A 23302-nucleotide genomic window follows, 5' to 3' on the forward strand; every position below is an offset into this window, starting at 1 on the left:
TTTTTTGGGGGGGGGGGGGGCAGCAAACAAGACATCTCACTGCCATCACCCCTTGTTGGTCGACCAGCCCCCCACTTGCACCTCCACCCCACCTCTGTGCCACAAGCCCATCCCTGTTTAAAGCCTGAGTCTTTGGTTCTAATCACATGCTTCTAAAAAAAAAACACACACATTGGAATCCATGCGTCCGGTGACCTGCATGTAGATTACGGGTCAGACACCTAGATTAGGGGGGCGGTGCCCTGCGCCCCGTATGGATGGGCCACCACTGATTAAATCAATATTTGGTTTGACAACCCTTTACCTTCATAACAGCATCAATTCTTCTAGGTACACTTGCACACAGTTTTTGAAGGAACTCGGCAGGTAGGCTATTCCAAACATCTTGGAGAACCAACCACAGAGCTTCTGTGGATGTAGGCTGCCTCAAATCCTTCTGTCTCTTCATGTTATGCCAGACAGACTCGATGTTGATATCAGAACTCTGTAGGGGCCAAACCATCACATGCAGTGGCGGTGCATCCATAGAGAGCGCCAGAGCACCGCCCCTCTCTCGCTCGCACCGCCACAATACATAGATTAATGCATTGCATGAATCTATGTATTGTCGCCGCTGCCGCCGACTATTCAGATGGCCGGCCCCCTGGTGAGCGCCGGCCATCTGAATAACGGCAGCTGGATGGCTGTGGAAGTGCCCATCAGAGCCAGCGGCTCCGATAGGCTGTAATCGGCTTCCAAATACTTATCCAAGGTACGCACGGGGGGGTGCGTTCCTTGGATAAGACTGACAGGCGTCTCAGCCAATCAGGTTCACAGCGTCATCGAGGGCGGGAGAAGACATCGAGGTTATGTGGAAGGAGGATGGGCGACCCCAGAAAGGTAAGTGCCGGGCAGGGGGCAGCATTTTACAGGGCACATCGGCGACAATGAACTGCTTGCCGACCAGCCGCCACAGTTATACGGCGGCAGGTCAGTTCTGCTGGGCGAGATCACGTAGATCTACGTCATCTCGCCGAGCAGCCAATAGGGGCGCGCACGCGCTTATCACAATTTTTTTACGAAAAATATGTAGAAGAATACGTATCGGCCTAAACTGAGGGGAAAAAAATGTTTTAGGATATTTATTATAGCAAAAAGTAAAAAATATTCATTTTTTTTCAAAATTGACGCTCTATTTTTGTTTATAGCGCAAAAACTAAAAACCGCAGGTGATCAAATACCACTGAAAGAAAGCTCTATTTGTGGGGAAAAAAAGAACGCCAATTATGTTTGGGAGCCACGTCGCATGAACGCGCAATTGTGCGACGCAGTGCTGAATCGCAAAAACTGGCCAGGTCCTTTACCTGCATAACGGTCCGGATCTTAAGTGGTTAATCAAATCAATATATGGTTTGTAGGTAAAGTCAAGTGTCCAATTATACAAAGCAGGTGCCAATGATCATCAGTTTCATATGGAGGTTGAAACAGTCAATAACTAAAACAGTAAGCTGTGTAGAAAGCTCAAAACTGGGTGAGGAACAGTCAAACTCTGCTACTATGGTGAGGAAGACGGCTTTCTGTCACAGGTCATACACTATGGCAAGACTGAGCACAGCAACAAGACACAAGGTAGTTAGCATGGTCTCTCCCAGACAAAGATTTCAAAGCAGACTGGGGTTTCACAATGTGCTGTTCAAGTTCTTTTGAAGAAGCGCATAAAACAGGCAATGTTGAGGACCGTAGACACAGTGGTCAGCCAAGAAAACTTGAATGCAAGTGTAAAATGATTGCGCTACCCCAAAATAACAAGAAACCCTAAAAAAAAAAGGGGGATGGGGAGGTGAAGCAGCTGCACCAGAATGTGACAAAATTCAAAAGGAGTGTAGGTGAATGTCGTCTTTTTTTCCCACAAATAGAGCTTTATTTTGGTGGTATTTAATCACCTTTGCGGTTTTTATTTTTTTGCGCTATAAAAAAAAAATAAAGCGACAATTTTGAAAAAAATGCAATATTTTTTACTTTTTGTTATAATAAATATCCCCCAAAAATAACGCAATAAGCGTTCGATTGGTTTGCGCAAAAGTTATAGTGTTTACAAAATAGTGGATAGTTTTATGGCATTTTTATTAAAAAAAAATTCTACTAGTAATGGCGCCGATCAGCGATTTTTTTCGTGACTGCGACATTATGCCAGACACATCGGACACATTTTTGGGACCATTGTCATTTTCACAGCGAAAAGTGCTATACAAATTACTGTGAAAATGGCAGTGAAGTGGTTAACCACTAGGTGGCACTAAGGGGTTATGTGTGCCCTAAGGGAGCGATTCTTACTGTAGGGGGGTGTGGCTGTAGGCGTCACGTAGGCGATGTAGGCTTGACGTCATTGATCGTCATTCCCTATATCAGGGAACAGACGATCAGTGTCACTGCCACAGTGAAGAACACACACCTCTCCCTGTTCTTCAGCTCCTGTGACCGATCGCGGGACACCGGCGGCGATCAGGGTCTGCGGGTCCCGCGGTCACAAAGCTATGGACCTGGTCGCGTGCGCGCGACCCATGGCTGGGCTCTTAAAGGCGACATACCTGTACATGCCTGTGCCCAGCCGTGCCATTCTGACGACGTATATAGTCGTAGGGGGTCCTTAAATGGTTAAGAACTATTCGCTCACTTTGCATTTTGTAAACTGATAAAAACAATAAAATATATATTTTTAAAAGCACTCTTACTTTACAGCTTTTCTTCACACCTGCGTAAAACTTTTGCACGATACTATATATATATATATTTTTTTTTTTTTTATACCAGCCAACATTTTAAACAAGAAAAAGGGAAAACAATAACAGATCTTGAGGTGCGATTTTGATTGCATATTTACATTGCTCCAGCAGCAGCTTGGACCTTATACCTGATGGGCCACTGAGAAAGAGAACAATCACCATAGTAGTCAGTGCTACTAAAATTACAGACTCCATCTTCTAAGTGCTGAACAACTTCCAAGGGGAGACACGGATTGCTGCCATTCACAGAACGCCTTGTTTCTTTTTTATGAATACAAGGCATTCTCTGATAGGTTGAAGAGGAGTGGAAGAGTGGTGACGACATGATCTCCACCTCAACCAATCAGAGAAAGCCTTGAAGTTATTGAAAAAAAAAAACATAAAAGTCTTGTAAACAAGTAGATTGCTGTATTCATTTTTCCATATATTCTAACGGTGTTATTTGATTTTAAGAACCCAAGAGGTGTCTTGGAGGGAATAGGTTACTTTTCAATTGGACTAGCTGCATTGCTATTTCCATTGTTGATCCATTTTACTTGATATTTTTAGGAAGCTTTTTAAAATTGTTGCCTTTATGTTCTGTTTAGGTTATAATATTTTGATCATTTCTTTTTCTCTATGTTCAGTATAGGGAGCACTATCCCAATACAAATGTATGCAGGTTAAAGTGATGGGATCCCTTTAATCAACACTGACTCACAGTGCACATAATTGCTGCTAGCATGCCTCCATGCAGTGAGATATGTGGGCTGAACTACATATATCAGAGTATCAGTGCGGTTTCTGTTTTCATCAGTGCAGAAAGAAATATAATGGGATGGTGCCTTAATGCAGACAACTAAAGGGTTGATATTTAAAAAGGTGAGAAGAAAAAAATTGATGAAATATGACTGGACTTACATTTTCCAATATCGCCTTCTAGCTGCAATATCTGTGGGACTGGCATGGTGAGAACAACAACATCGAAGGTTTCAGGGGATCCAGATTTGCAGGACACTTCCCATTTCCCATCTCTAAGGTTTATCTGGGTAACATGACGCTCATAGCAGACATCAGCACCTGCTTGGAATAGGAGAACAGTTAACATTTACTTACGATTCAGAGTTTAAAATCAATCTGTCACTTCAATAAAGACAGTCACATTGACACAACATAACACACCAAAATATTCCAGGCAACATTTAAGTGGCGGATCACACTTGTGTGCTCTGCGATATTGCATGCGATTCACACCGTACTGCAGTGCAAATCACATGCAATGTCCATGTGATGCAATTTCACCCATACAGATATTATGGCTGATTTTGCATCGCATTCGGGCCAAACACGTACAGGACCCTTTTTTGGCCCGCAATCGCTTTTATTTTTTGCACTTTAAACAAAAAAAAAAAAGCGCGACAATTTTGAAAAAAAAAAAAAGCAATATTTTTTAGTTTTTGCTATAATAAATATCTCACCCAAAAAAAGATACAAAAACATATTTTTTCTCAGTTTAGGCCAATATGTATAGTTGGGGATCGTTTTATAGCATTTTTATTATAATTTTTTTTTTTTTTTTAGTAATGGTGTGATCAGCGATTTTTATCGTGACTGCGACATTAGCTATGATTAAGCACTGTGTAACAGTGTGAAACGCGTCAGCTTCTGTTCTAATTTTTGCTGTGGCATGTATTTTTTGTGACCAGTTTTAATAAAAGAAACGTGTTTTGGAGTGTGGCTGTCTAAGTTTTCCCCTATATTTTTGTACTGCGACATTATGGCAGACACTTCTGACGCTATTTTAGGACCATTGTCATTTATACAGCGATCAGTGCTATAAAATTGCACCGATTACTGTGTAAATGACACTGGCAGGGAAGGGGTTAACCACTAGGGGGCGAGGAAGGGGTTAAGTGTATCCTAGGGAATGATTCTAACTGGGTGGGGGCTGGACTACCAGTGACAGGACACTGATCACTGCTCCCGATGACAGCATCGATGACATTCTGGCAATGTATATATACACAGGAGGTGGTCGGCAAGGGGTTAACTATTTCCAGCTAAAAGGAACCTATAAACCACTTAACCCCCGGACCATATTGCTGGTCAAAGACCTGAGCACTTTTTGCGATTCGGCACTGCGTCGCCTTAACTGACAATTGCGCTACGTGGCTCCCAAACAAAATTGGCGTCCTCTTTTTCCCGCAAATAGAGCTTTCTTTTGGTGGTATTTGATCACCTCTGCGGTTTTTAGTTTTTGCGCTATAAACAAAAATAGAGCGACAATTTTGAAAAAATATATTTTTTACTTTTTGCTATAATAAATATCCCCCAAAAATATATAAAAAATAAAATTTCCTCAGTTTAGGCCGATACGTATTCTTCTACATATTTGTCGTAAAAAAAATAAAAAAAAATAAAAAACGACGGTGGCAGGTAGTTAAGAAAACATGTGGGAGCAGCCATCACAGATAGATATTTGAGGTACAAGCTTATCCTTGCCTAATTACTTAATAAGTCACTGACCCTTAACAAGAAAGACCTTAGTGGTCAATACACGTTTTATTTAGAAATAAACTGGAATGAAAATGACCACAGAGGAGCTGTGGCCACATGCAATGAATTGTTGTCACTTCGCTGTGCACAGAATGACTAAAAATACCAAAAAGGCATGTTGAGCGGTTATGTATATATTTACTTTGTTTAACATGGTTAGGACTAAAAATTACAGTTTATTAAAAATAAAAATGATATATTTTTTTTAGAGTAAATCAGAATTTTTTCCCTTTTATTTAGTCCAAATTTTCAATCTGAGAAAGCCACCCTTTAGGCAGGAAGGTGCTGGTTTTATCTTTTCAGCCAAGCCATTGTGCTCTGGGAATATACAAGGGGCGTTCAGGTCAACCTTTTAAGTTTATATAATTAAAGAACACATTTCAAGGAGTGGAAACTGCATTTATTTTTCAACGTACTCCCCTGCTACATTTATGCACTTTTATCCTAATGTTTAAAGCGGGAGTTCACCCATTTGTAAAAAAAAAATGTTTCTCCCCTTAGCTTCCTGCTCGTTCGGTCTAGGGGAATCGGCTATTTTTTTTAAAATATGAGCAGTACTTACCCGTTTTCGAGCTGCATCTTCTTCCGTCGCTTCCGGGGTATGGGTCTTCGGGAGCGGGCGTTCCTTCTTGATTGACAGCCTTCCGAGAGGCTTCCGACGGTCGCATCCATCGCGTCACTCGTAGCCGAAAGAAGCCGAACGTCGGTGCGGCTCTATACTGCGCACCGACGTTCGGCTTCTTTCGGAAAATCGTGACGCGTCGGAAGCCTCTCGGAAGCCTGTCAATCAAGAAGGAACGCCCATTCCCGAAGCCCATACCCGGAAGCGACGGAGAGGATGCATCTCGTAAACGGGTAAGTACTGCACATATTTTAAAATAAATAGCCGATTCCCCTAGTAAAAACGAGCAGGAATCTAAGGGGGAAAAGTGCCCTCTAAGGGTGAACCCCCGCTTTAAGTAATGCCTGGAAAGCTTTGGCATAGAAAGATTTGTCAGTACATCCTAGAACAGTCTGTTTATCATCAGAAAGATTAGATTGTTGTGCAATTCCACGACAGGTTATACGTCGATTATTCCACGACAGGTTATGCGTCGATTATTCCACGACAGGTTATGCGTCGATTATTCCACGACAGGTTATGCGTCGATTATTCCACGACAGGTTACGCGTCGATTATTCCACCAGCTCAATGTTCACAAAAAGGACTGCTGTGGCCCGAATCATCACTGGCGGACATACGGCCATTTGTTCAAATGTCTTACTGCGGCCAAGTGCCTCATCACTGTACTGTGCTGTGCTTGAAGTCTTCTGTAGATAACCGTGGGTTTTACGCCTTCGCTTTATCACCACATGCTGTGCCATGCATGCACTAACACCATTGTCTGCTATCTTGATTAACGGTCTCTGGACTGGCCCAGTAATAGGACACACTTGCCACTTTACTACTGCATGTAGCACCGCCACACTAGCATCCATTTTTTTATATCTGTAAAATTATAAGTCCTGTTTTGACTTGAACGCTCTTTGTAAATGTATATATACTGTATATATGACAGCATATATAATGTGGCAACGCTAGGCCCTCTGGAGCAGAGAAGAAAACTAGGTATTGGGAGTTTTGTAATCCCAAAGCAAGGTCTGGAGCTTGAAGGCATCCAGGCATCTTGGGTGGGATGAAGCCTTCAATCCCTGTTTGGAGACCTGCAAGCAAGCGTGTACATTTGATGTAAGCAAGGCTTGGGTAAAGTTCAGGGCTTCTGCCAGAGGGGGGTGTGACCCTTCAGGAGATAACTTTGTGCTGATTGAGAGAAGAGAACCAGGAGAGCTGGGTGATACAGTCAGAGGGACTGGAGAGAAGAGGGAGTCAGGTGGCTCTGCATTTTCTATTCCTGTTTTGTTGTTGAAATTCTTCTGCAACCTGGTTGTGGACTTTTTATTTAACAAAAGGCTGCACACCAACGATCCTCTTTTATTGAACAGTTACATAGTTAGTGAGGTTGAAAAAAAGACAAGTCCATCTAATTTAACCAAATAAAATAAAAATAAATACACTCCCATATACACAATCCTTCACCTACAGTTGATCCAGAGGAAGGTGAAAAACCCCAGCAGAGCATGATCCAATTTGCCACAGCAGGGGAAAAAAAATTCTTCCTGATTCCCCAAGAGGCAAAACGGATTTTCCCCAGATGAACTTTACCTATGTTAGTACCCGGTTATATTAGGTACATTTAGGAAAGAATCCAGACCTTTCTTAAAGCAATCTACTGAGCTGGCCAGAACCACCTCTGGAGGGAGTCTGTTCCACATTTTTATAGCTCTTACTATGAAGAAACCTTTCCTCAATTGGAGATGAAATCTTTTTTTTCCTCTAGACGTAAAGAGTGCCCCTTGTCCTCTGATGACTTTAAAGTGAAAAACCCAACACCAAGTTCACTATATGGACCACTTATGTATATGTACATGTTGCTCATATCCCCTCCTAGGCCTCTTTCACACGAGGCGGACTTCGTCGCTTAAGGAGTCCGCCAGCTCAGCGGGAGATCTCTCCGCTGAGCCGGCACGTGACAAGTCCCTCTCTGCTCACTAAAGCAGGGAGGGGCTTGTGCAGCGCCGCTGTCTCCTTTAGAGAGATCTGATGAAAGCCGACATGATCCACCATGGACGGATGGGGACGTATCGCCATTCGTCTGATTTTGACAGATTGGATCGGGTCAGATGTCAGCGGACATGCCTCGGCTGACATCCGACGCTCCATAGGATTGCATGGAGAGGCCGTTCAGGTCCGCCGACAAAACTGACAGGCGGACCTGAACGGCCCGACTGTGTGAAAGGGGCCTCAATCTCTTCTTCTCAAGAGAGAATAAATTCAGTTCCTCTAATCTTTTCTCATAGCCGAGTTCCTCCATGCCTCTTATCAGTTTGGTTGCCCTTCTCTGCACTTTCTCCAGTTCTCAGATATCCTTTTTGAGAACTGGTGCCCAAAACTGAACTGCATATTCCAGATGTGGTCTTACTAATGATTTGAACAGGGGCTAAAATGATCTCTCTCCCTCTTGAGTTCATACCTCTCAATACAAGAAAGGACTTTGCATGCTATTATTGTGCTTTTGATCTACCAAAACCCCCAGATCCTTCTCCACTATGGATTGCCCCAGTTGTACTCCTCCTATTATGTATGATGCATGCATATTCTTAGCCCCCAAGGGCATAATTTTACATTTATCAACATTAAACCTCATTTGCCACTTAATTGCCAAAATTAGACAGAGCATTGAGGTCGGCTTGTAAATTGGAGACATCCTGTAAGGACATTATTCCACTGCATAGACAGAAATTATACTTTTAATCCCAAAAGTTAAGACCAACTTAATAAAAGTGGATTGTTGGCGTGCAGCCATCCGGATTTTTCTTGTTTCATATGTGAAGCAATGTGAGCTGGGCTGGCACTCGGCTGGAGGAAGTGTATGGGGATGAAGTGTATGGGGATGAAATAGATGTGAACCCACCTGGAGCAGTGATACAGTGCGTTACACAGTTCAGACTGGAATGTTTTAAAAGACCTATAAATGAACCTCTGCTGCCACAAGCGAGATCCAGCTGACTGACTTTGACAGCAGTGGGAGCAAATGGCACTGCTGTCTCAGCCAATAAGGAGGGGAGTGCTGGGCAGCCGAGACGTTCCTACCACATCGCTGGATCTAGATGGAAAACGCTTATCACCACTGATGGTGGTGAGCATGGTAAACTAGTCCCCAGACTGTATAACAGGCACCATAAAGGCATGGAGATAGACCATAGTGTGACCATCTATAAGAAAGAGCAAAACAGCATCCCAGACATGCAAAATCCTGAAGATGCCAGCGATACAATCCATTGAACAGCTTACCATGTCTAAATGCCACAGACGTGTTACAAAACTCCTACTGGACAGAATACCCCCCGATGTAATGACTTCCCTAGCCAGCAACTTTGTGGTTGGTTGTTGTGGGCAACAGGGAACTTTTCTTCAGTTTTAATACACAAATCCTTTTATGACTAATGTTCGATAAACACTGGCTCGGTCGTTAAAAGGCACCACACAAAAGACAACAGCTGCTCTCCAACTAGAACATGGGTATAAATCATACGGCTTAGGCCTTTGCTTTTCTCTATAAAGGTGATTTTAGCCACTCATTAGGAAATTAAGAAAAGAAAAGAGCTGGAGAAAGAAAAAAAAAAAACTTTCTTTTAATAAAATTGGCACCTCACATAAGTTTCTATTCATTCTTTTCCTTTTTGAAAACCTAAGAAAGCTTTTTGTGAGCCAAGACGCCCACCTGCTATTCTAACACCAGTCAGTAACCAGAGCACACACTTGGCACAGTGTGCCTAATGACCACTGTTAATGACCGCATTTTTATTAAGTAAAATAATACTTTTCAAAAGGCCAGCAAGGAAAATTAGCATTGCTGACTCACTGTGTTTGGCATTTGCTGTACTTTTTAAATAAAATCTAACATGAAAATGATATTTTTTTCCATTGCAAAATAGTAACAATTACAAAACAGGGTTAAGTATTAAAGCTTGTTTTAATTCTACAGACCTTTAAAGTGTATTCAAGGATGACGTGTCCCCTTAAAGGCCAAACGAAATAGCCTGCCATTAGGATGCTAAATAGCACCAATGCTGTGAATGCCAAGCTTATATAAACCACTAGCACAGCAGCAGACCAGCCTTTATTTCTACTTCGTAATCATAGACTAAGTACATGAGTCACACCTATGGTGCCCAAGTTGACAGATCCGCCTGAGGGCATTGGAGTAATAAGGGGAAAGTCCACCAAATAATAAATGCTCCCATATAAATCAAACTAGTTCAGCGTTTTGGGCATATCTAGCCTGTTTAAAATCTAAAGGGGATGAAGCAAGCTCATGGCTGCAGCACAGCTCCGCAAGCAAATACTCAAAGTGATGGCCCCCCTCCTCTCCCAACCACTCAGATTTCCAGATACTGCCTCTCCGCCCAGGATTACAGGTAATGACAAACGAAAGCAGCCAGAGGAACATCCATTCCCCAATATCATCTGTGAAGTGTGACCCCAGAAGTGCTCAGCTCCAAGCGTTTCTGGTTTCAGAGCTGTCAATATCCCAGGCGCATGGGGGGGGGGGGGGGGGATCAAGCTCAGTCTGTGCTTGATCAGATAGAACAGAAGGCAGGGAAAACATTAGGAGCCTTATAGACCCCTGATGTCTCCATAAAGAGAACCTGTCCCCTAATTAATGGTATCAAATAAGGGGCCTGTTAGTTTTTTTCATTTACAGATTCCTGTAAATGCATGAAATTGCAAATTTGAGAGGACTTAGGAGGGAGAAGTACCCCTGACTTCTGTAAAATAGGGTGGAGGGCTGCAGACTCTGACCATGCTTGATATTACACCCTAAATATAGGTGTAACATGAGACATGTTCAGAAAGGTGGAATTAACCTCTAATGAGTGAGTGAGAAACTTATATAGCACAACACATGCAAACTGAATCGCCTCTGGGCACTTGGTATCCATTCCCTGGGCCCTCAGAAGAGATAGGTCTTGATCTCTCTCCTGAAGGCCAAGTGGTTTACCTCCAGCCGGATGCTGGTTGGTTGGTAGACTTTGCATTGCAGGCATGACGAAGGAGTCCTGTACAGCTCTGAAATGTTGCACTTGTTCTTTTGCGATGTGAACCTTCTGCAATAAAAACTTTGGACAACATTTGAAGATCCATGGTGGACTGGAACAGCTATCTGGGGCTCTGTTGGAGAGATTTTTACTGTGAGACAATGAGACCTCACAAGTAAGCACCAGTGTTAAATGTGATGTCAAATTTAGTTTTAGTCATAGTCTTTTGATGAAAATGACACTTTAGTTTGTCATATTTTAGTCATCTAAATTGTTTTAGTCATATTTTAGGCAACTAAAATCTCCAGTACATTTTAGTCAACTAGAATCTAATGGGTTTAAATTGTAATGCATTATTTAACCCCTTCCCGACCAGCTGCCACAGCCATACTGCGGCAGGTTGGCTCCCCTGCACAAGCCTTCGTAGCTGTATGTCGGCTCTTGTAGATGCTGTAGCAGTTGTAGGCCGATGCTCGTGCCTGGCAGCTGCGATGACTGCCAGGCACCCGCGATCACATGCGACAAGAGTGAGAATCGGGATCTGTGTGTGTAAACACACAAATCCTGGTTCTGTCAGGGGAGAGGAGAGATCATATGTTCCTACTAAGTAGGAACACATGATCTCTCCCCTCCTCTAGTCAGCCACACTCCACTCCTCCCCCCTCCCAGTTAGAACACACCTAGGGAACAGTTAACCCCTTCCCTGCCAGTGACATTTGTACAGTAATCAGTGGCTATTTTTAGCTCCGATCGCTGTATAAATGTCAGTAGTCCCAAAAAGTGTCAAAAGTGTCCGATCTGTCCATCGCAATCCTGATAAAAATCACTGCCATTACTAGTAAAAATAACTATTAGATGGGCACCTTAACGGTCACAACATACAAGGATATACAATGTACTATTGACAAACACACACATCATAGGCTGAACTTGGAGTGGTGTCTTTTTTCAACCTCACCAACTATGTAACTATGTCATAGATTTCACCAATTCAAATTATAATTTATAATGCTACTTGTACACTGTACAATGTGGTTGTAAAGGCCAAAGTTTTTTTTTTTATCTTAAAGCAGGGGTTCACCCGAAAAAATGTTTTTAACATTAAATTGAGGCCAATTGTGCGAAGCAGAAGCGGGTGTTTTTTTTTAAATCAATGCAGTACTTACCGTTTTAAAGATAGATGTTCTCCGTGGCTTCCGGGTATGATCTTCGGGACTGGGCGTTCCTATTTGATTGACAGCCTTCCGACGGTCGCATACAGCGCGTCACGAGTTGCCGAACGTCGGTGCGGCTCTATACGGCGCCTGCGCAACGACGTTCGGCTACTTTCGGGAACTCGTGACGCGCTGTATGCGACAGTCGGAAGGCTGTCAATCAAATAGGAACGCCCAGTCCCACAGCACATACCCGGAAGCCGCGGAGAACATCTATCTCTAAAACGGTAATTACTGCATTGATTTAAAAAAAAAAAACCTGATTCTGCTTCGCACAATTAGCCTTAATCTAATGAACCTCCACTTTAATGTATTCTATGCATTAAGATAAAAAGCCTTCTGAGTGCAGCAGCCCCCCAATACTTACCTGAGGTCCATCTAGATCCAGCGATGTGGTAGGAACGTCTCGGCTGCCCAGCACTCCCCTCCTTATTGGCTGAGACAGCAGCGCAGCGCCATTTGCTCTCACTGCTGTCAAAGTCAGTCAGCCAATGAGGAGAGAAAGGGGGCAGGGTCGGGCCATGGCTCTGTGTCTGAATGGACACAGGGAGCGGCGGCTCAGCCTGGGTGCCACCATAGCAAGCTGTGGCCTTCAACAAGAGGGAGGGACCAGAAGCACCGAAGAGGGACCGGAGAAGAGGAGGATTTGGGCTGCTCTGTGAAAACCACTGCACAGAGCAGGCAAGTAAAAAAAAAATATGATTTTTTAGTTAAAAATAACAAACTAGACTTTAGTATCACTTTAATAAAACACCCACTGATATCGCAAGACTTCTTTGGGGAATTCTCATTTTTGTATGTACTTATATAAAAAAGGGATTTTTAATACAGCTTACCTGTAAAATCCTTTTCTTGGAGTACATCACGGGACACAGAGCGGCATATTCATTACTATGTGGGTTATATGGAGTACCTTCAGGTGATGGACACTGGCAATCTCAAACAGGAAGTGCCCATCCCTATATAACCCCCTCCCATAGGAGGAGTACCTCAGTTTTGTAGCAAGCAGTATGCCTCCCAAAAATGGTCCCCATAAGAGGGGTGGGAGCTCTGTGTCCCGTGATGTACTCCAAGAAAAGGATTTTACAGGTAAGCTGTATTAAAAATCCCTTTTTCTTTCTCGTACATCACGGGACACAGAGCGGCATATTCATTACTATGTGGGATGTCCCAAAGCAATGCTTACAATGAGGGGAGGGAGAACATCTTCCCAAGAGAAAAGGATTTAATTTAGAGATATACTCAAATCATAATAAATCCAACTTAGTTGAGAAAAATAATTTTTAAATTTAACTCAAAAGGGAGCCCCCCGGAATCCGAGGGTCTCAAACTGCAGCCTGCAGCACTGCCTGCCCAAAGGCTGTATCAGTATTCCTTCTTACGTCCAACTGGTAGAATTTTGTAAACGTGTGGACAGAAGACCAGTTTGCCGCCTTGCAAACTTGAGCCATAGAGATCTGGTGGTGTGCTGCCCAGGAGGCGCCCATGGCCCTAGTAGAATGAGCCTTTAATGATAACGGAGGAGGCAACCCTTTCAAGCCGTATGCCTGAGTGATTAACTGTTTAATCCATCTCGAGATGGTGGATTTTGCAGCTGCCTGCCCCTTCTTGGGCCCATCCGGTAAAATGAACAACACATCTGTTTTCCGGATCTTCTCTGTAGCTTTAAGATAGGCCTTCATGGCCCTGACAATATCCAAGGTATGCAGCAACCCTTCCTTTCTGGAAGTAGGTTTAGGGAAGAAGGATGGTAATACCAAATCCTGGTTTAGATGAAAACTGGATATAACCTTCGGTAGGAAGGAAGGATGAGGGCGGAGAACGACCTTGTCCTTATGTAAAATAAGATATGGTTCCTTACAGGATAAGGCTGCCAGTTCCGATACTCTTCTGGCGGAAACTATGGCGACCAAAAATACTAACTTCCTTGTCAGTAAAACCAAAGGAATTTCAGCCAACGGCTCAAAAGTTTGTTTCTGTAAACTTGACAGAACAAGATTTAAATCCCACGGACAAAGCGGGGATTTAACTGGAGGATTAATACGTAAGACCCCTTGAAGGAAGGTCTTAACTAGCGAGTGGGTGGCCAGCGGCCGCTGAAACCACACTGACAAAGCTGAAATCTGTCCTTTGATTGTGCTTAATGCCAGTCCTTTATCCACTCCTAGCTGGAGAAAACTTAATACTCTATCGATGGTAAACTTGCGAGAAAGCCATCGCTTGGACTCACACCAGCCTACATAGGCCTTCCAGACCCTGTAATAAATCACCCTAGAGACCGGTTTCCTGGCTCTGATTAGGGTAGAGATTACTTTCTGAGACAGACCTCTACCCCTGAGAATCAGGGATTCAGCTTCCAAGCCGTCAAATTTAGATGCCGTAAGGAAGGGTGGAGGATCGGACCTTGCGATAGCAGGTCTGGCCGTAGAGGAAGAGTCCAAGGGTCTCCCACTACCATCTTCAGGATTAGTGAATACCATGCCCTTCTGGGCCATGCTGGAGCTACCAGGATGACTGGTATGTGCTCCACCCTGATCCTGCGCAGCAGGCGGGGTAGTAACTGGAGCGGGGGAAATGCATAAAGAAGTTTGAACTGATGCCAAGGGCAAACTAACGCATCGGTTCCGCAGGCTCTGGGATCCCTTGTGCGGGACATGAACCTGTCTAGCTTCTTGTTTAGTCTCGATGCCATGATATCCACGTCCGGCACTCCCCATTTCTGGCAGAGTGTTTGAAAGACCTGTGGATGCAGAGACCACTCCCCCGGCAACAGAGTCTGGCGACTTAAGAAGTCCGCCTGTAGGTTGTCCACTCCGGGAATGAATATAGCCGATATGCAGGGCACATGGGCTTCTGCCCACAAGAAAATCAAGCTCACTTCTCTCTGAGCGGCTTGACTCTTGGTTCCCCCTTGGTGATTTATGTATGCCACCGCCGTGGCATTGTCCGATTGTATTCTCACCGGGAACCCCTGCAGTTTGGACGTCCAAGCCCTGAGGGCTAATCGAGCAGCTCTGAGCTCCAAGATATTGATGGGCAACTGCTTCTCTGCCGCTGCCCAAGTGCCCTGGCGAGTGCAACCATCCAAAATTGCTCCCCAGCCGATCAGGCTGGCGTCTGTGGTTACTATCTTCCAGGTCACAGGACTGAACGTCTTTCCTTTCAGGAGATTCTGAGGGTTTAACCACCAAGATAGACTTTGCCGGACTCTTGGTGAGAGTGGCAAAGGAATCTCCAAGGCCTGAGGCCTCTTGCTCCATGCTGACAGGATGGCTGCCTGCAGGATGCGAGTGTGGCTCTGAGCATACGGTACCGCCTCGAAGGTGGCCACCATCTTGCCTAGTAGCCGCATACATAGGCGAACAGTTGGCTTTCTCTTGCTCAGAACTATTTGTATTAGCTCTTTGATGGCCTTGACCTTTAATAGAGGTAGGAACACCTTCTGTTCTGTATCCAATCTCATGCCGAGATATTCCAGCTGCCTTGTGGGCCGAAATGCTGATTTGTCTCGATTTAGGACCCAGCCGAACCTCTCGAGGTACTGAACCGTGAGGGCGACTGCTCGTTCCAGGCCAGGAGACGAGTGGTCTACGACCAAGAGGTCGTCCAGGTAAGCCAGGACCGTGACCCCTTGGGTCCTTAGATTGGCTAGGATTGGGGCTAGGACCTTCGTGAATACCCGGGGGGCCGTAGCCAACCCGAAGGGGAGCGCCACAAATTGGAAATGACGCTGAGCCACCGAGAAGCGTAGAAATACCTGATGTGGCTGAAAAATTGGCACATGAAGGTAAGCATCCTTTATGTCTATGGACGCCATGAAGTCGTCCTTCTGGAGCACGGCGACAGCTGACCGAATAGTTTCCATCCGGAATGAGCGGACCTTTAGGTACGCATTTACTCCCTTTAAGTCCAAAATTGGCCTGACATCGCCGTTGGGCTTTGGGATGATAAACAGGTTGGAGTAGAACCCCAAGCCCTGTTCCTGGACTGGTACTTCTACTATCACCTTCTGGCACAGCAGATGATTCAATGCCGCCATCAACGCGGCTCCCTTCACCGGGTCGCCTGGTACTCTTGACTCCTGGTAATGAGGAGGAGGGAATTCTGAAAATTCTAGTTTGTAGCCCGTGGCCACGGAAGACCGTACCCAGCAGTCGGGAATGCTGGCCTCCCAAACCTCTGCAAAGAGACGTAGCCTTCCCCCCACCATCGTGGGTGGGGGCGCCCCTTCATAAGGCCGACTTGGGGGCTGGCTTCGCAGGCTTGCGGTACCACTGCTTCTTGCCCCCAGTGGCTTGGCCTTGTGGCTTATTGTTAAAGCCTGATTTTGCAGGAGGCCGTCGATACTGTCTGGTATTAGAGGGCCCCTGTCCCAGGGAGGGCTGGCGCTTAAACGCGGGCCCTCTGGCTTTCTTCTTGACTGGCAAGTGAGTGCTTTTGCCGCTTGATATAGTCTTAATATATCTATCCAGATCTTCTCCGAAGAGTCGTCCTCCATGGAAGGGAAACCCTACCAGGAGCTTTTTGCATGGGGGCTCAGCCTCCCAACTCTTCAACCATAAGGGCCTTCTCATATGGATTAGAAATAAGGATAAACGTGATGCCTGCTGGATGGAGTCCTTGATAGCATCCACCGTAAAGCGTATAGCCCTCGGTATATCCGAAAATTCCTCTGCCTGCTGGGCAGAGATAAGTTTAAGCATTTGCTTAGTCTTATCTGATAATGCTTGGGTAATTCCAATAGCAGCCACAGCGGGCTGAACTATCGCCCCTGCTGAAGTAAAGGAGGCTTTCAGTAATGTTTCCAAGCGTTTATCAACCGGATCCTTAAACACCTGTACGTTTTCCACCGGACAAGTTAAAGATTTGTTCACATAGGAGATGGCTGCGTCCACCGCCGGGGGCGCCCATCTTTTGGAGAATTTCTCCTCCATAGGATATAAAACAGAGAATTTTTTAGGTGGTAAAAAGACTCTATCTGGCTTAATCCAATCCTGAAACATGACCTCCTCGAGTAGAGGATGGATCGGGAAAACTGCGTTGCTTTGAGGCGTTCTTAAAGAGCCTAAAGCTGAAACCGCCGATACTTGAGGTTCTGGTATGGGTAACTTAAATGCCTCATGGACCATGTCCGTTAAGGCCTGAACCCACAAACTTTCCCCTTGGGAGGCTGAACCAGACCCCTCAGTATCCAGATCCTCGATCTCTGAACCACCCTGGTCCAAAGCGTCAAGTCTATCCAATTCCCCTAGGGAAAGGATTTCTGTGTCTGAGGGTTCTTGCTCGGGTGACGGAGACCTAGTCCGCTTTCTACCCGATATAGCTTTAGCTATCCTTTTTGCCATTCTTTTCTCTAGTTCACCTAAAGAAACAGCAAGAACTCTCTCAGTGACAAAGCCGGGGTTGGAGTGACCTGGAACAGCCCCAGCACCAGATCCCCCAGGTCCCATCAAGGCGTGCCCTGATATGTCCTGTGGGGAGAGCAGCGGCATAGCCGTGTCTGAGCCCTCGGATTTTGCGGGGGAATCCCCACCCTTTGTACCCTCTGACCCAGAAGGCATGGTACAATACCGAGGTACACCTGCTATCACCCAGCCACAGACGTAGCTAAGGGGATCTGTCGGTTTGGGAGCGATAGAGACTAACGCCCAAACTGAGAAGGGAGATCAGCAGTTCTTTCCCTTCTTCTCTTTTACTTCTTTTTTTTTTTTTTTTTTGAAGAAGAAAAGAAACCACTCTGTCTCCCACTAAGTATTGCCAATAGCCATCTGCTGAAAAAAGGAAAAGAAAACCTATCTGTAGGTTTGACAGTCCTTAGAAAAACTGCAATTCTTCCCTTCGCCACCGGGTGTCCTCGGCGTGCTCCGCTCTGTGTCCTCCTCTCCTCTAGCTCAGGATGACACTGAGCTCTTGGCAGCTAATGGAAGGAACTCCCCTTCCTTTATTTGTGATTCGCCGCCCACAGGGACGCGCCCCCACCACGGAAACGGCGCGAAAATCGTTTATATCTCGGGCACGCGTGCGCGCCCGTCGGCGGGGGCCATCACACATGGAGGAGGACGGAGCAGCGCAGGCACCCAGGCAGGTAAGCCCTTTAGGTAGGTCACAGACCTCCTTTTAGCATGGGAAAAAAAGACTCCCCTCTTACAGAGATCCCACACCTAGCGCCAGCAGCCCAGCTAAGCAACACTTACCAGGGAGGTCACATATTACTGGGGAAAAAAGATTGAATCATCCTGTCTCTGTCATAGACATAGTGATTCCTTGCCAATGCAGAGCATACCCAGGCCTGTCCCCCTGTGCACCCCCTGTAGGGAACCTGCTAAGAACCAAGTTCCGCAAGCTCCCCCAATACTTACCTGCTCCATGCCGCAGGACTTTTGCACAGCAAGAGGTCCAATCTTCCCCCATCTCCGTGGGTGGCGTCTAGACCTTCAGGCCCTGGGTTCCTATGAAGGAGCCACTGTCCTGGGCCCATATAGCACCCTGGCAACAGAAACATTAGGCCCCCAAAGGTTTCTAAGTTCTGGGCCCAGGGTCCAGCTCTCTGAACAGAAAGCATTATGGGCTACACCCCAATGGTTTGGGGTCCGGTTGCTGACCACTTTAGCACTGAGGCCTTTGGACAGAACCGGTTAGCCCACCTTAATCCCAAGGATGTGGAGGTAAGCTAAACCATGACCAACACCTAAGACACTGGCGAAAAAACTGAGGTACTCCTCCTATGGGAGGGGGTTATATAGGGAGGGGCACTTCCTGTTTGAGATTGCCAGTGTCCATCACCTGAAGGTACTCCATATAACCCACATAGTAATGAATATGCCGCTCTGTGTCCCGTGATGTACGAGAAAGAAATGAGAACTGGCAAGATCTGAGGCACTAATGAAGCAAAGAGGACCGACAGCTGGATCTCCCTTGTCTTTTAAAACAGAACTTTACCCATAGTAACAGATAAAAAATCTTTAGCAAGGAACATACATTCTACATTAATTATCATCCTACAAATAAAATAACAAAATAGAGAGCAACTGAGCATGTGCAGAGCAGAGTGAGACTGCATTAGTAGATTTTAAACAGTATAGGCACTTCTTTTGGATGTTATACATAGCTTTACCTGTAAAAGGGGCCAGCCTGAAGTGATACAGCAGGATCTAATTTTCTGACTAAAGTTCAATGTTAGGGTTTACATCAACTTTAAAGCGTATGTAAACCCTAACTTAATTATATTTTGTTTGGTAAAGCACCCTGTATAAAAAAAAAAAAATGCCCCTTTTTTAAATAAAGTACTTGTTTTCACCTGCATTTCATTCCTTTAACATTCTAGCACTGCTGATGTCTTGCACCCTTTTCCTGTCTACAGGCGCTCCAATTGGTTGCATGGTATTTTTCAGGTGGACTTCCTGATGATGGCAACAGTGGAACATACCTGTATATGTGTAGAACCAATCACTTTATTAGAATCTTGCTTGACAGTATGACGATGTAGGACCCAGTGCGGGGCTTATACTGCCTGCTGCCCTTAACCAACTGTTTTGTGTCACCCTGCTCCTACCCTAATCAACTGGCCTAGAGTTAAGGCTAGTACACATTAGTAGTGTTCCTTTTGTTCAACCCAGCAGGGCTGAACAAAAACAAACAAAAAAAACTGACAGCTCAGGAGGAGTCGATGTACTAACTATCCGGCGTTAGTACAGCAATCTCCCCTGCTATTCTATTGTGTTCTGACAGGGGACGCCGCCAAAACACTACAGCCAGCATTCTCAGCCACCGGCTGAGAATGCTGATCGGCAGACCTTTTTCGGTCATACCCCTTTGAAAGAACCTGGCCGTGTACTGTAGTCGGACGGACTACAGTACACATGTGCCGACATTTGTCCGTTGTCTATTGAAACGCCCGATGCCGCCCAACATTGTGGCCCATGTGCACTAGGCTTTAGTACCACACTAGCAAGGACAGATTTTCTATACATAAGGTTTGGTGAGGTGGAGTGATTGAAAGACAATTTAGGCTGTCTGATGCCCTAGACCATGGCTTATGTTAGCTATGAAGAAACTGTAACAAAGGGACAGAGCATCGTCACCGCCATAACAGGAAGTCCCTAAGGACCTTCATGGTAGGATCACTATTAATATAACGAAAGTTGTGGATATTTTCAGGATCAAATCAAAATATTTTGACTGCAGTAGAGAAAAATTAGGCCAACAATCTATTCTTGCTGTCTGGGATGAATGCCTGGGTAAAAAACAAAACAAAAAAATGGCTACAACCAATTACAGACTCTTTGGTAGACAAAACAGTTGAGATCTACTTAAAGCGGATCTCCACCCTAAAGTGAAGTCACGCTGATCGGCCCCCTCCCCCCCTCCGGTGTCACATTTTACACCTTTCAGGGGGGAGGGGGGTGCAGATACCTGTCTAAAGACAGGTATTTGCACCCACTTCCGGCCACACGTCACGGGCAAAAGACAGGTTTTTCTCTGACATCCTGTCCGTCCCCCGTTGTGTGCTGGGAACACTCGGCTCCCAGCACACAGCGGGAGCCAATCGGCGGGCGCAGCGCGACTCGCGCATGCGCCGTAGGGAACCGGGCAGTGAAGCCGGAGCGCTTCACTTCCTGGTTCCCTCACCGTGAATGGAGGGGGGAGCAGCAGGGTGACGAGCGATCGCTCGTCCTCTGCTGCGGACGCCGCTGGACTCCAGGACAGGTAAGTGTCCTAATATTAAAAGTCAGCAGCTGCAGTATTTGTAGCTGCTGGCTTTTAATATATTTTTTTAGTGGCACATCCGCTTTAAAATGGTCGTAAACTGCTGAAAAAAAACTGCAAGAAAATGCTGCATTATAAAAAACTTACCTTAGAACAAAGCCCTTCCAGAGCTGCCCGGCCACCAGTGAGAGGGCTGACATGCTAACCCGGTCTTACTTCCAGGTTAGCAGGCTCAGGGGCTGTGAGTGCCTGGAGCCATGACGACGTCTCTCCCACGTATCTTATGCACTAGCCTGGAGACAGGCATTATTTTTTAATTCCCACCCCCACTCCTTTTCTGGAGTCATGTGGTTACTTTTCAGGATTTTGACTGGATGTTAGTGATCATAGCAGAATTTAGTGTAAGGAAAACAGGAAAAAAATGCATGTTGACAAGGGGAGTGTAGAGGAGGGCGAGGGGTCTACTGACTTCACGACTCCACCCACCAAGCTCCAAACAACAGACCCACCCACAGAATCTGCAGTTTTTCAGTTCTTATAACAGACAGAGGGGAGACATGTGACAGGTAAGGATACATGCAAGAGGCATGTATATCCTTATAGATCAGCACTATGGCAGTAGTTTAGAAATAGAGGAGAGTGGCTTTACATCCACTTTCATCTTTGTTGTGCTGTAATTCAGTATTACCTGACTGGCTGAGGTAGTGTTTGACAATAGAAGACACTCCATGTGGAGTCACCAGGTTATAAGATCCATCTTTCATCACTATTCCTTCTACTAACGCATTGTATGGTTTTAGGATTCCCATTGCCACTAGCTCATCATGAAACCTAAAAGATTAAAACAAAATTAAGTGAGCAATACAATTTCAAGTTCTTACTGCTTTTAAAATGTATAACTATTTGCTCTAGTAACGATTGGCATAGTAATGGAAGGAGATGGTAAAATCCAAAAACAATAGTTGTGACAGGAACAGAGGACAAATAGTCCATTCCATTCTATGCATTCAGATAAAAAATGTTCTGTGTGCAGCAGTCCTCCTCATACTTACCTGAGCCCCATCACTATCCAGCGATGTGCACAAGTGCCTTAGCCATCGATGAGACTTTAGTATCACTTTAAGGCTGGGTTCACACTACTACACTACTTTCATCCTACTTTGCTCTGCTACATTGGTCCTACATTTATCCTACATTGGTCCTACATCCATCCTACTTTCATGAACAGGATACTACTTTGGTCCGACTTCAATGATATTCAATGGGCCTGAAGTAGGATCAATGTAGGACCAAAAGTAGTACAGGGAGCATTTTCAAAGTCAGACCGACTTGTGTAGGACGCTACAAGACGCTCTCATAGGGAAACATTGAACACAGAGCAAAGTAGGATGAAAGTAGTGTAGTAGTGTGAACCCAGCCTAAGAGTTTATTGACACCAGATGCACTGGTATGCACTGTTCAATGCGCACCAGTGCATAAACATTGCAAACAATAGTTTACACCAGTCAGATGCGCAGATGTGCGCAGCCCAAAAAAAAAAAAAAAAAAAAAAAAAATTCCTACAAGTGCAACAATGATAGAAAAGTGGTGGCAGAAAAAAAAAAAAATAGTCCATCGAGTCTCGCCATTTATTTTTGCAAAACAGTCTGTTGAAGATTCCTTTACAAAAAAAAGCTTACTGTAGCAAAATATATATATATATATATATATATATATATATATATATAATACAGTGCAAAAACCGAAGTTAGGCTTACCGGTAACTCTGTTTTCAAGAGTCTTCCAGGACAGCCCTGTAGATGTAGCTCCTCCCTCCGGGACAGGAAACACAATCACCCCCAATCATAAAAGGCGGTCCTCCAGGTCCTCTCCTCAGTTAAACCAAGAATTCCTGACGGACTCTGAAAAACATAATCTTACCAACATATCGTTAGTGCAAACTTCCATTTCCAGTTTAGAATAATATACACCGGGTGGGAAGCCAGGCTGTCCTGGAAGACTCTTGAAAACAGAGTTACCGGTAAGCCTAACTTCGGTTTTACCCTTTCGTCTTCCAGGACAGCCCTGTAGATGATAGACAAGAAACTTACTTATCAGGGTGGGGTTACTGCTTGGAGGACCCTCCTACCAAATGCCTGATCCTTCTCAGACATCAAGTCCAGGCGATAATGCTTGGCGAAGGTAGTATAACTTGACCACGTTGCCGCCTTGCAAATCTCTTCTGGTGAGGCTCCGCCCCTCTCGGCCCATGAACTCGAAACTGCTCTAGTCGAGTGTGCTTTAACAAATGGGGCTTGTAGGCCCTCTAACTCATAAGCCTTCTCTATTGCCATTCTGATCCATCTGGCAATAGAGGATTTTGATGCCTTATGACCCTTCTTACTACCTGAAAAATTAACAAAAAGGGAATCACTCTTCCTAAACTCTTTGGAAGCTTCTAAGTAA

General features: G+C 45.1%; 1 protein-coding gene across 2 annotated transcripts in view; it reads right to left on the reverse strand.

Moving 5' to 3' along the window:
• Positions 1 to 23302, reverse strand: part of RNLS (renalase, FAD dependent amine oxidase) — a 184114-nt gene that overhangs the window by 150460 nt on the left and 10352 nt on the right. The window contains exons 3-4 of one of the 2 annotated variants that reach the window (XM_040362085.1): positions 21546 to 21688; positions 3663 to 3821 (exon numbers count right to left, since the gene is read on the reverse strand). In XM_040362085.1, the coding sequence (XP_040218019.1) occupies positions 3663 to 3821; positions 21546 to 21688 (302 nt within the window). Of the gene's footprint in view, positions 1 to 3662; positions 3825 to 21545; positions 21689 to 23302 lie in introns of both variants that reach the window. The other variant, XM_040362084.1, reaches the window with a different exon arrangement.

The sequence above is a fragment of the Rana temporaria genome, chromosome 8 (assembly GCF_905171775.1).
Source record: "Rana temporaria chromosome 8, aRanTem1.1, whole genome shotgun sequence".
Classification (NCBI taxonomy): Eukaryota; Metazoa; Chordata; class Amphibia; order Anura; family Ranidae; genus Rana; species Rana temporaria.